Genomic DNA, 13,710 nt, shown 5'->3' on the forward strand with positions numbered 1-13,710 from the left:
TTTGGGGTGCCTCTGAGCCCACACGCTCTTGAGGAATTTCACTTGGACTTTGCTCCCAAAGGAATTTGTCAAAAGCAGCTCCCCATCTGCACACTCGGGAAACCCGAGCCCAGTAGACCCCAGCAACCCCACAGGCCCCAGCAGAGCAGGGCCTCTTTCTGTCTCTGCGTCCACCTCCCACCCTGTGACACTGCCCCGACTGGTTTCTTCCTGTGATGATCCATCTCTGTATGTGCTGTTTTTTGCCTTGTAGTAACTCAGGTTGGTGTGTCCCAAGGGCATAATATGTGTCCAGACCCTGGCATACCTGAAAGGGGCAAAAGACTAGGCTCAGATTTCAGGTAAGATCTGTTTGGGAATGTTCTTATTACAAGAAGGGTGCGATGGCCTGGTTGGGGGGAAGACAGGGACTGGCCTTCCTGGAGGTAGAGTGGAGAGGACCATGTGGATACAGAATCACTTCCTGGAGAAGAGCTTTGGCCTTTAACATTCTCTCTTGGTCCAGTCCTGGGACTAGTACCCACACCTTAAGGGGGAAGGGAGGGCCGTAGACTGCCAGTGTCACCCAGCAGACCTATACCCAGGGTACAAAGGGCTGCCATCATCAGGAATGACGTGCCAGCAGGCAGCTCACACCTCCGATAGTCTAGGACACCCTAGGGCCCCGAGACAGTGCATTTTATAAAGCTTCTAACTTTTCTAATCGAGGCATCTTCTCATAATCCTCCACTTTCATGAAAGTTTATGGGTATCGTCCACCCACTCTTAGCTGTCCCAATTGTCCTAATACTTATCTCAAAGGGTTGCTGTTTTGCACACAAAGTCACCTTTTAACTCAATCCTAAAACCATTAAACGGTCCAAAAAAGAAGATGAAGAGCAGGTGTTCCTTCCAATGGAGGTTTTAAGTGATAAACGGTGGAGCGGAGATTAAGGGCCAGAGGAGAAATAAAGTTCGGCATGGTGCTTCTTTGTGGACCTAGGAAGGACTCAGGGGAAACCTGGCAGGCCCAGGGGTGGAGCTCACAGATACGCCTTGTCTCCCAGGTTAGGATCCAGCGTCCAGTTCACCTGCAACGAGGGCTATGACCTGCAAGGGTCCAAGCGGATCACCTGTATGAAAGTCAGCGACATGTTTGCAGCCTGGAGTGACCACAGGCCGGTCTGCCGAGGTGAGGGTGCCCCTGGAAAGGGAGGCTGGCCAGCAAGCTGGGCTGGGCATGGAGGACGGAGCCCAGCTCCTGATGCCTGAGTCCAGGCTCTCATCCAGACTGGCTCATCTCATTCTCGCTGCTCCCCACACCTCAGATTCTGCATCCATTTACTAATGAACCCAACACATTTATTTAGCACCTCCTCTGTATCCAGGCCTATAGAAGAGCAGGAGATAGCAGAGATAACAGAGTTGGGGAAGAGAGGCACGGTCCCTGCCCTGCCTGCACCTGACAGTCTAGTCAGGGAGTCACACATGAGCAGGTTTCTGGCCCACTGCACCAAGATATTACAGCTGCACCTAGATGGGAAGGGAAGTCACTTTGTATCATGTCACCTTGAATCCTTCCATTATAGCACACAGACATCCCAAACCCTCCATCTCAATGCCCTTGTGTCTTTCCACATACTCAGCAATAAACAGACCTGTCACTTCTGAAAGAATGCTCTGAGCTATGCAGGAGTAACAGGGACCATGACCTCAAAAGGCCTCTCTGTGGGATTCCTCTAACCTCACACCTGGACGTCTTATTCTCGGGGGCCCTGCCATCCCAGGTTTCAAAAGAACCAAGGCTGGGCTGGCCAAGTCCCCATCCCCCAAATAATCTTAAAATATGAGACCTGCGTGTATTTTTTCTTTGGGACAGGACAGCAGCTGCTTCTATGGTAGAGAAGCCCCTGGCCTCATCTCGCAGGGCACCACTAGACAGCTTTTCATGTCCTACACTGCATTCATCTCTCTTTTTCCATTGTTTGCATACATGACCGAGACTCAAGAGTTCTTGGTACGAAAGTAAGGAATCACTCTAGAGTTTGTAAACAAAGACAGCAGTGGCCCTTTTGAGTGACCCTTTGGAAGAGAAAGTGTGCTGCCCACTAAAGTTACATTCCAGATCCTTCCAGTTTAAGAAGGAGATTCTTTGTCTCTCTCCAGGCACACGCATCAAGATGAAATTCATGCAGAGTAAGATGCGTCCAGGGTAAATAACTTAGATCACTGCTGCACTGAGGAAGGGGCAAGTTGGAGCTGAGACCCACTCCCATTTTTTACTGTGTTGATAAGCGCTCTGGAAGAGGGTCATGAAAATCTCTCTCAAATAAGCCTTAGATTAATTCATTCTCACTCACCTTTGAGGTGGCCATGATCCACAATTAATAATGTGCTTTGCATCCCCACTGATTTTAGTTATATTATTTCAAAGATTCCACTTAACTAATATTTTTCTAAAAAATCAAACAAAAGGGCTTCCCTGGTGGCGCAGTGGTTGAGAGTCCGCCTGCCGGTGCAGGGGACACGGGTTCGTGCCCCGGTCCGGGAAGATCCCACTTGCTGCGGAGTGGCTGGGCCCGTGAGCCATGGCCGCTGAGCCTGCGCATCTGGAGCCTGTGCTCCGCAACGGGAGAGGCCACAACAGTGAGAGGCCCGCGTACCACACACACACAAAAAAAAATCAAATGAAAGAATTCTTGGGTATTACTCTCAGCTTTGCCACCAGCTGGCCATGGGTAATTTGGCAAAGCCCCTATCTTCCCTGGGCTTATTTTCTTACTGGTAAATGTAGGTCATGGCTCCTACCCTACCCATCTTGTGTTAATGTGAGGGTCAAATGGAGTTGTAGATATGGAAACACTTTATGAATTAGGAAGTGCCGGGCAAGAAAGCAAACATCCTTGTGCTAGAATATAAGCTCTACAGGGCAAGGACGTCTGTTTTGTTCACTGCCTTGAATAGGGCCAGGCACATAGTAGGTGCTCAGTAGCATGTGTTGAATGGATGATTTAATAAGTGAATAGCACAGCACTCCATTTCTGGGGAACCAAGACACCAGCTGAGTAGACAGGCATAGAATTATCAGGTCTGAGGAGCAAGGCTCCCTTTGCCTGTCTGTCATTTCAAAATTCCTTTTGAGGAGCCAGAACAAGGATGCCTTCAGGAGGTGGTGGGATCTGATCTCTCCGCAAGACCTTTTCATTGGAGGCAGGTTGTTCTCTTAGTAATGGTGGTTGTTTACATGAATAAGCCCGGGGTGGGGAAGGGCTGGTGTTTCAGAAGAAAGTTCACAGTCAAGTGATGTGCTCGTCTTTTTCTCCAGACATGTTGTGTGCCCCAGCCAAGTCCCTCCAATGATTTTGACCCACTGGACTCTGCATTCTCTGCCACACTATTGACTAAGCATCGGGCCGAGCTTTTTCACATCCATTTTCATCCCATCCTCTGCCCCTGGGAAGTGGAGGGGAAATCACAGAAGACATAGCCAGACAGAATTGAGTACAAATCCAACCATCACCACTTTTTAGCCGGGTGTCTTTTCACCTCTGTGAATCTCTTTTCTTTTGATAAAAGGCAGTGATTATAGAGCATCGCTTTATGACATTACTGCGAGAACTAGAGGAGACAGTGCACATGAAAGGCCTCATTTAGAAGTGACCCCAGCGTATCTGTGAGGCTCGTGTGCAGCGTGTGTAGGTTAAACTAAACAACTGAGGCCTGTCAGGATATAGCTTCCCCGCGCCTCAGAGCGCACCCTCAGCCTCTAGTGGCCCCAGATCTTTTAGAAGCCTGTTTCCTCACTGTCCTGTCCAATCCTGTTGCAATCACGCGCCTTGGGAGGCCCACAGACTTTGATCTAGAGACCAACTCTACCTCCTGCTGGCTTGCTGGCCCTGGGCGGCTTCCTTCCTCTTTTTCAGCCACAGGGCCCTCATCTGTGAACTGGGAAAACAAAACCTCCAGTGCCTAGTGATTGCCAAATTGAAACAAGCCATTTTATAGAAAGTGACCAGCACTAGCTGTGGTTGAGAGGGGGCTCTGGGCAGGTTCACCTTCCTGCCACTCTCTCCCTCTTTTTCCCTCTCCCAAGGTCATTGTGAGGGAGGAAGAGAAAAGCAAAGGTTGCTGGGTTTGGACTTGGATGATCTGTCCGTCACTTCCCTGAAGGCCAAGGGCTGAGTTAGATATTAAATTCAAGGGGGAGTTCTTTAATTTTGGCAGTTTTGAAAGTTTTCCTTTTAAAATCTCTTATTTTTAATTAGTCAGAATCACTATTCTAATTGTGATTTTTTAACAGAGTTTACATGAAGCCTACTTTAAAAATAGAAAGGGACAAAACTCTTTGAATTCCACGGTAGCTCCCCTAATAAGCAGGTTACCAAAAGATCATAATCTGAGAAGGATTCACCGCCACACACAGTAGTATTATTTTTCCTCTAATGCATTTAAAATATGATTTGATTTTAAACCTTCATTTTCTACACAATTAATTCTACCAAAACATGGGACCCGGCAAATGATAGGTTTTCAACAAATGTTTGAGGACAACCTGAATGAATCAGTGATTGAAACAAATGAACAATTGGGGAACGTGCCCTCATTTTGGAATTTGAAATTAGATATTCACAGGCCTTTTCTTTCTTCCCTTCCCACCAGAAGAAATAAGCTTCTCATTTAACTACTAGAAAATTTTGATTTTGGAATTGAGGAATTGAGGACAACATGAAACATTGTTATCCCGATAAACTAATTCTATTCAGGCCCAGATACAGGCAGTATAATATAGGGCTTGTCAAACTTATTTCACATAGGGAGCCCAATAGTTTTTAAAAAGCTTTTGCAGAGGCCCCATAAATAAAATAAATGCTGTGGAGCTTCTCTCAATGAAGTAGGGGCGGGGGATTTGGAGCTGCCCCCTTCTCACCACTTCCAGCAGCCGCGAAGCCACGCCCAGGGAACCCCTGAGGTTCTGGGGAACACGGTTTGTAAACCACTGGTGGAGTGAAGAGGACCAAATTGACAACCAGGAGATCTGGTTTCCTTGACCACAAATTGGTGTTGACAGGGGATAGGGATGGAGTACCAGCCCCGGATGAAATACAGTTACCGAGTCACAGAGTAGATCATCAACAGAAAGTCGTACATTATTTTTCTTCCTAGAATAAGAGCTTTTGTGGTAAATAGAACACCAGACTCAGGACGCAGAGACCTAAGTTCAAGTTCCAACCTTGCTAGTAACATACCATATGGCACAGGGCAAATTACTGAAATGCTCTGAATCTTCTCGCTCATTCTCCTAAGGTGGGAGTGAAATGTGGGAAATGTTGCACAAAAAAGTTTAATTTAATGCCGTGAAAATTACAGGTGGCTGTCTTCCGTCTTGGGTCAGCTTCCCGGGGCCTCCCCCTTAAACACTACTGTTGTTCAGAGTTTTGTCTTCATCTCCCTCCCCTCCTCTTTTCTCCACTCCCTCACCCCTACCCCCAAAAAAAACGCCTTCCTCCTCTCTCCTCTGTAGTTATTCTCCCCTGGGTGATGTACTGGCTTCACTAGAATACATGCACCGCTCCCTGAGCCCCTTACCTATACGTATGTACTAATGGTAAAGCTCCCATTTATTAAGCTATTTATACTTGTAAAAAGCAGTACAGTAACATTTTTTATAATTTCTTTACAAGGAAAGAGACAACATCCATGTTTTATATTTAGCTAAAGCTTGGAGTGGTCCGCCAACTTGCCCAGAGGCCCAAAGCTAATCTTTTGAACTGGGATTCCACCGCAGTCCAAAGGCTCTGTCCTACTTCTACTTGAAAATTGCACCAGGACACCAATTTGGAGTAAATACACTAGATGGAACCACATAGAACAACCTCTCCTCCCCCTTGCCCCCACTTTTTGGTAACATTTATTTTGATCTAATTGTGAACTCACAGAAAATTGGCAGGAACTGTGCAAAGTATTATATGTTCTTTGCCCAGATTTAAACAACTATTTTAGGGAGTTAATGGATAAGTTGGATCAGTCGCAGAGGTAGGAGAAGAGCCAGAGGCATCACGGAAGCCAGTGAATGTGAGTTTCACAGAGAGAGAAGGGTCAGCAGGGTCAGACACTTTAGAGAGGTCGAGTACAACAAAGACTGGAGAGCAGCCTCTGGGGTTAAGTGGCTCAACTAAGAGGTGGATGTTTGAAATTGCCCCTGTAAGGAACTGTCAAGGAAATGGAACAAAGACAAGAGAGAGGACTGACTTGGGCCAAAGCTTCCATTACAATGGCAAACCACAAAGTCTGTGGTGGTGCCATGGTTCTCCTGGCAGCCCCCGGACACCCAGGATTAGGAATAGAGATGGTTAATCAAAGGCAGATAGGAGAGCGTCACAGGAGCTGCTGGTGAGGGTCTTGAGGTCCAGACTAGGTAGTGAGGAAGAAGGGTCAGGAGGGGATGGAGAGATGGAGAGAAATGAGGGAGCCAGGGGTCTGGAGAGACCTAGGGTTTAGGACAGCAGGTGGTGCATCGAGACCAAAGTCACTCTGCTGGATGCGTAGGCAGCGGGGAAAGGAGCAGGGTGATGGAGTTTAAGATCTCACAGATGGACTCTCCTGGGTCCCAGAGCAACGGGCCCTGGGTGTGGCCACGGGCATGGTTGGCCTTGGGCAGGGGCACCTGATCTCAGGAGGAGGCGCTGACCTCTGAAAGGCGAAGGAGCCATCCCTCTGTTGGAAGCGAAAGGAAGAAGATGGGCACATAAGCAGACAGAATTGCAGACTTGGGGGGTGAGAGAGAGGGCACGCCTGCCAAATGTCCTCTGTTCCACCCACAAAGACTGAAGCAAGGTCATCACCTGAGAGTAAGGGGAGGCAAGGGGAAAGGTGAGAGGTCTGAGGGACGTGCAGGAGGCGTGAAAGGGTCTTTGAGCAGAGTGGGAGAGTGAGCTTAATAGGGCTACATGGCAGAGTTGCTGGACAATATCCAGTACTTTTTGAGGTGGGCGATCATGAATTTATAGTGACACCAATCTTCCTACTCATGTGATTTTTCTCCAGCAAAGCTCTGCTGCGTGGGGGCAGGGCTAGAGAATGTAGGTGGAGAAGTTCATCCGCAATTGATGTCTTTCGGGCAATCATTTAAAGGAAAAAGGAGCGAGGGACTTAGGTGAATTTGCAAGAAAATGATCATAATGGTGGACCATGGGATCTAAGTTGGGTAAGGATGGACGAGAAGACAGGGAGCTGATGGTGGAGAGAAAGTTGGTGTCAGTGGAGTGAGATACAGATGAAGGTCAGAGAAGACTTCCTCCAGGGGGTTAGCAATTGTTTGTGGAGCAAAACACTGGCGGGGAGGAGAAAGCTCTCCACTGCAGAGTGCTGCGGACCCAGGAGGGGGAGATGGGCTTCACGCACGGCAGGAGTTGGAGGAGGCAGTTCTGAAAGACGTTGCAGCTACAAGTCAGAGTTTGTTTGCCTTAGAATTGGTGGTCAGGAGGTGGTTCTAGAGAGAGAACTGTGGAAAGGAAAGGATGAGGAGGGAGGTCAGTAGTAGGAGAAGTGAGGGAAGCCAGCATGGAGCAGGGTGGGAATAAGATCTGGGGAGAAGATAGAAGACCAGAGGGACTTGCACCTGCAGCAGTTCCCTTTCTGGTACCAAGCTGTTTTGATGCCAGAACTGGTGGTGGGTCTAAATGATATCTCCCTGAAGTCCCCTGGAATGCTGCCCCTGTTATATGGTGTAGTGATGTTCAGAGGAAGAATGGGACTTTGCAGCAGAGCTTGGGCATGGAAGGTCCTGGAAAATTCTCCTGAAAGCTATCCAGCAAGTCATTTGATGGGAAAAGGCAAACAGAGAAACATAAATATGTGTTTCTTCATTTATTCAGTCACTGTCTGAGCTTCAGCCATCTCGCCAGCCCTTGTGGGTCACAGCGATGAGCTATCCATCTGTCGGTGGGATCCCGGCTGCTGGCTGCTCAGGGAGAAGTCTGTCTGTCTGCAGACCCCCTGACCTTAACCAGACAGCAGAGGAAAAAAGGAGCTGATGCTCCATTCTGAACCTATTTTTAGGTGCTCCAGGCTAACTAGCTGCAGACTGTAATGTTTTAATTAAACCCCTCTAAGCCCTTAAAGTGGTAAATGCCTTTTTGACCTGTTCTCTCTAATTTATCTCCAGCACATTTCAACATACTGCAAATACCATCTAATTTTTGGAAACAAGTGCAGGATAAAGTAAGTCTGAAGCTGAGGGCTTTTGGCAGTAAAACCTGAGTCTCCCGAACAGGTGTACAGGTCGTGCTGGTAGAGGTTTCTCAGGATCCCCTGCAGGCCTAGCATGCGGAATCCACAGGTCCTCTTTGCAAAGGTGGGCTGGGATCAGGGTTTCGGTTTTGACGACCTTATTCTAATTTGTTTAGTGATGTTGTCAGTCTCCAGTGTGGTCATGGGAAAAAAAAATCCTATAAAGAAACTTCAGGAAAGGTAGAATAAAGATCCCTGGCCTTGAGAAATCTTGGGGATAGTGAGATGGAATGAACATAATATCAGAGTCTGACAGTCCCAGCCTCCCTTTGTTAAATATTGACGATGTCCCGGATCCTTGGTGAGCCTTCATATCCAAAAATCTCATAGAATTTCATCCTCACCATGCCTCGGTGGGGCAATATCACTAGTCCCATTTTACAGATGAAGTAGAATCAGAGAGGTTTTCTAACTTACCAGACTTAAACACACAGCAAGTGGGCTTCAAACCCAGAATGCCAAGCTGGTAAACCCCACAGCCTGCTCTCTCCTCCCCATGCGGTGCCGCCTTCAGGCCCAGTTGTATCAAGTGGAACCAGTGATTATCAGTGTTTCTCAGCACAGTATTACAGGAGCAATCAGATGCACGGGAGGGGAGTGCGGGAGAGGGTTCCCCTAGGGCTTTGTTCAAACCTGATTCAACATTTGAGGTCAGGATGAGAAGATCTTTCAGGTGCAGGACTTGGGAGAGCCAGCAATTCTGACCCCGGGTCTCTTGCACGTAACCCCTGACAACACTCGCTCCACTCAGTTGTAACTGTTTTTCACATCTGTTCCCTCCACTTGCCGGTGGCCCTTCAGAGAAGAGGGATTGTGTCTTAGACACTTTTCTCTCCCCACACTCTGCCTGGCCTGTTAATAGGCTCTCAGTATATGCGGGAGTGAATGAGCACAGGAATGAGTGTGTGAAATGAGAAGAGATTAATTATGTCCAGAGCTGGGGAGCCTGCTTCCCCAGGCCCTCCTAGGAAGGGTTTCCTGGGAAAGGTTTAGCACAGCCCTGTCCACACGCGGAGAGGAGTTCTAGGATATTTTGTCCCATCAGAGGAAACCCGGTTTGACACCACTTTCATTTTATATACTTAGTCTTGTTGAGTTTGCTCACTATTTCTTTACCGTTAGGCACTTTGCCTACAATTAAGATAAATTGCCATGTGGGCAGCAACAGAACAGACTCGTAGAACTCTTTATTAAAATAGCTGAGCGCTAACATTGAAGAATGAAGTGGTTGGAACTAAAGAACACGTTTTTAAAGAAGGCAAACACCTAGATACAATGTAGTACCTTAACTGGTATCAATCACTACTTAATCTAATTAGTTTAGAAGCTATTTTAAAGAGCTTAATTAGATTAAGTTGTGATTGATAACACTTTATATCTACTTGAGGAGAGCACTTCTAATTTACCTTGAATCTTTATGCTTCTAGTCAAAAGCCTATTTCAGGCACGTGCTAAGTGTGGGGAAGTACTTTATTGTCCCTGAAATCACACTAGGTGCCTGGCACCGGGCTGAGCCAGAGGCCCCGGCAAAGTCCTTGGGCTCAGACATTCTGATACCTAGTGGGGTGGCCTTGACAAGGACACCCTGAGATTCTACTTCAGGAGGCCTGAGAGCAAATGGGGGAATGCAGAAAAGTCAGCAGAGCGGGAGGAGAGCAGTTTAGCAGGCCCATAGGTGCATGGGGTCCACCTAGCTTGAGGTCAAGGTGTGTAGTAGCCCACACCCTCTTGGTAGAGATGTGCTGCTCGGTAACAGTGGTGTCAGGGTAGGGGGCTTGCTTAGCCTGACGGTGGAAGTTCATCGTTGCCTAGAGAGCAGCGGGTCAAGGCATGTGGGGCCTACTCCTCCCCCAGTGTTTGGGGAACTGTGACTTCCTTTGAGCCCGCTAAGAACCATGGGGGAAGGAAACAGGAAGTAGGAAGTTATATCTGGGGTGGGATGTACAAACTTCAGTCTCTTCTGGGCTGGGAGTGGGAGGTGGGGATGGGAACTCATCCTAACCTAAACTAAAAGGCTTGTCTTCCATCTCCTCTCTGCAGCCCGTATGTGTGATGCCCACCTTCGAGGCCCCTCAGGCATCATCACCTCCCCTAATTTCCCCATTCAGTATGACAACAACGCACACTGTGTGTGGATCATCACAGCACTCAACCCCGCCAAGGTAAGGCTCTTGGGGAGGATGGGGAGTGTCCTATGGGCAGGACTGGATTGGGGACAGTTGTTCTACCAGGGATTTCAAACCCAGAACTTGGTTGTGGTAGATTCTCTGCAGACAATTATTAAAAATTATTTTTGCTAAATACCAAGTAGATAAAAAGCATACTTGTAAAATATAAGATATAAAGAACATCAATACAACAAACACCTGTGTAGCCATCTCCCCACTCAAGAAAAAAAAAAACAACACACACACACACAGATATCTTAGTGATGTGTGTCCCTCACTAACCTCATTCCGTTCCCTATCCCTCAGGTCACCATTACCTCGATTGTGTGCTTTATTTTTCCTCTGCTCTTCTTTATAGTTAGCACATAAGTATGTATCCATAAAAATATTTAGTTTGCCTTCATATAAATATAATCATGTTGTATATAGTGTTAATCAAATTCACTCAAAATTATGTCCTTAAGATTTATCTGTGTTGTCGTGTATCATTTTGCACTGCTATATACATCTTTTCACATCTTTATTTCCGAGTTAGTGCCTTTTTTTCCTGTGAAGTGCCCTTTGTACTCTAATATATTTTATAAGTATCTTGCCAAGGTCCACAAAATGACCTGTTGCAATCTTTATTTTAATTATACCAAAACTACAGATACATTGGAGAACTGATATCTTTATGAGACCAAGTCTTCCAGTCCATTAATATGCTATATCTGTATTTACTTAGGGCTTCTTTAAGGGCTTTCAGTAAACTTGTGTCATTTTTCCATTGTAAATCTTGTACAATTCTTAATATATTTATTCCTAGATATATTTGATGTTGCTTTTATAAATCATATCATTTAAGATTTTATTTTCTACCTTTTTCTTGCATGGTGGTTAGAAATGCAATTAATTTTTATACTTTGATTTTTGTATATAGCAGCTATTCCATAATAATTTATCTGTGAATTCTTTGGAGTTTTCTACATAAGACAGTTATCATCTGCAAGGAATGATGGTTTTGTTTCTTCCTTTTCAATCTTATACCTTTTCTTCAACCTTTTTCTTGCCCCAATGTTCTGCCTAGAATCTCCAGTGTAATGTCAAACCATTGTGATGATGGTAGGCACTTTTGCCATTGTTCAGTGTTAAACACAATGTTTTACTTCCTCACCATTAAGTATGATGTTTGCTGAAGTCTTTTTCTTAAACTTGTAGTTCCTTTCTAATCCTAGTTTGCTAAGAGCTTTTATTGTGAATGGATGTTGACTTTTATTAAGCATCTTTCTATATCTATTGATATAATCATATGATTTTCTCCTTTATTCTCCTGTGTGGTGAATTCCACTGGTTGATTTTTCTGATGTTAAACCAACCTTGCATTCCTGAGATAAACCCAACCTGGTCATTTAGTATTATCATTTTTAAACATGCCTATATTTGATTTACTAATATTTTACATAGTGAATTTGCTTCTATTTTGTTATGTATTATATATATAACAAAATAGAATATATTATACACACACACACACATACACATACATACATACACATGCATATACACACACGCCTGCCAGATCTCTGTGTCAAAATACTGTTAACCTCATAAAATGATTTGGAGTTTTTCCTCTTTCTATCCTACCTTTGTTTTTGGTGTTCTACAGTTTCACTGTCATATGTCTAGTTGTGGATATTTTCGATTCATCCTATTTGATTTCATTAAGCTTCTTGAATCTATGGATTGCATCTTTCATCAGTTTGGGAAAATTTTTAGCCATTGTCATTTCGACTGTTGTCTCTCCTTTATTCTCTCTCTTTTCTGCTTCTGGAAGTCTGACAAGGCAGACTTCTATCATTTTCTCTCATTCTGTTCAATAATTCTCCGTTCCATTATGTCTAACCTCCGTTGAAGTCATTCACTGGAGATTTATTTTAATTTCAAATATCATTATTTTTAGTTTATGAAGTCCTATTTAGTTTTTTTTAGGTGCTTTTTGAGCTAATTTTATAATCTCTTGCTCCTTACATATATTTAAGTTATTTAAATATGTTAAACACATTTATTTTATATTCTGTGTCTATGAATCCCAGTATATGAAATCTTCGCAAGTTTCACTCTGTTGCCTGTTGTTTCTCACCTGTTGCCCCCAGAACCATGTTTCTTTCTTTGTTTTGTAATTTTTGACTGTGTGGTTAGAATCATAAACTTTGTCTGTGGGAATTCCTTGAGACCTGGGTAGAAGCTGGTGTGTTTGCTTCTGCTCAGTGCCTGGGGGCATTACCAGCCAGACCTCTTCAGACTAAATTCTCAGTATGAAGGTTTCAAACCACCCAAGTAATCTGAAGGCTGAAAACCCACGTGAAGACAGATTTAGCATGATGGAGTCTCAGGGGAAGTTTTCTGTTTGCTGTTCACTCAGTGTCAAGGTCTGAGATAAACAGTCAGCCTCGAGATCTACCCAGAGGGTAGCAGTGCTGTATGAGAAGGAAGGTAGGCTTATTTCTAGTTCATCCTCACACTAAGGGTGCAGCCTTAACTAGCTCAGCTTTGTTCAGGGGTGTCATCGAGAGTCCCTAACTTTGGTGGACCCTGACCTTTGTCTCCTTCTCCCTCTTCTCCACAAGGCCCTGAAAACCAAAGCTCTACTTCACCAGTTTTTAAAAATGCACTCAAGGCCAAAGCTTCATGCTCTGAATCACATTTTGTATCTCTACGTTGACTGGGTTTTAGACTCTGAGAGAATTCTTACTATACTAGTCTTCTCAGGCTTCCATAACAAAATATAAGAGACTGGGTGGCTTTAACAAGGTACAATTATTTTCTCACAGTTATAGAGGATAGAAGTCTGTGATCAAGATGCCAGCAAATTTGGTTTCTGGTGAGGACTCTTCCCAGCTCATAGGCAGCCTCCTTCTCACTGTGTCCTCACGTGGCCTTTCCTCTGTGCACATTCAGAGAGAAACTTTCTGGTATCTCCTCCCCTCTTTTGAGGACACCAAACCCATTGGATTAAGGCCCCACCCTTATTACTTCGTTTAACCCTAATCACCTTCCTAAAGGCCCCATCTCCAAATACCATCACATTCAGGGTTTGGATTTCAACATATGAATTTTAGGAGGATATAATTCAGTTCATAACACTTACTAACTTGTAAAAAGCTTTTTTTTTTCTTTTTAAATTTTACTCAACATTTTTAAATGGTTTGCTCAAGAGTGCCTAGGACCATAATACTTGGAACACTGGAAACAAATTTCCTCTGCAAGGCATTTTACAAAGAAAGATTCATATTTT

The 13,710-nt window shown here is 45.0% G+C and overlaps 1 protein-coding gene across 1 annotated transcript in view; it reads left to right on the forward strand.

Annotated features, from left to right (window-relative positions):
* The window catches only part of CSMD2 (CUB and Sushi multiple domains 2), a 641,557-nt gene that overhangs the window by 329,404 nt on the left and 298,443 nt on the right, over positions 1-13,710 (forward strand). Inside the window, exons 10-12 of the mRNA XM_024765304.1 lie at positions 254-341; positions 1,047-1,171; positions 10,309-10,430. Coding sequence (XP_024621072.1) covers positions 254-341; positions 1,047-1,171; positions 10,309-10,430 — 335 coding nt within the window. The remainder of the gene's footprint in view (positions 1-253; positions 342-1,046; positions 1,172-10,308; positions 10,431-13,710) is intronic.

Source organism: Neophocaena asiaeorientalis, unplaced genomic scaffold (genome assembly GCF_003031525.2).
Source record: "Neophocaena asiaeorientalis asiaeorientalis breed wild unplaced genomic scaffold, Neophocaena_asiaeorientalis_V1.1 scaffold409, whole genome shotgun sequence".
Taxonomy (NCBI): domain Eukaryota; kingdom Metazoa; phylum Chordata; class Mammalia; order Artiodactyla; family Phocoenidae; genus Neophocaena; species Neophocaena asiaeorientalis.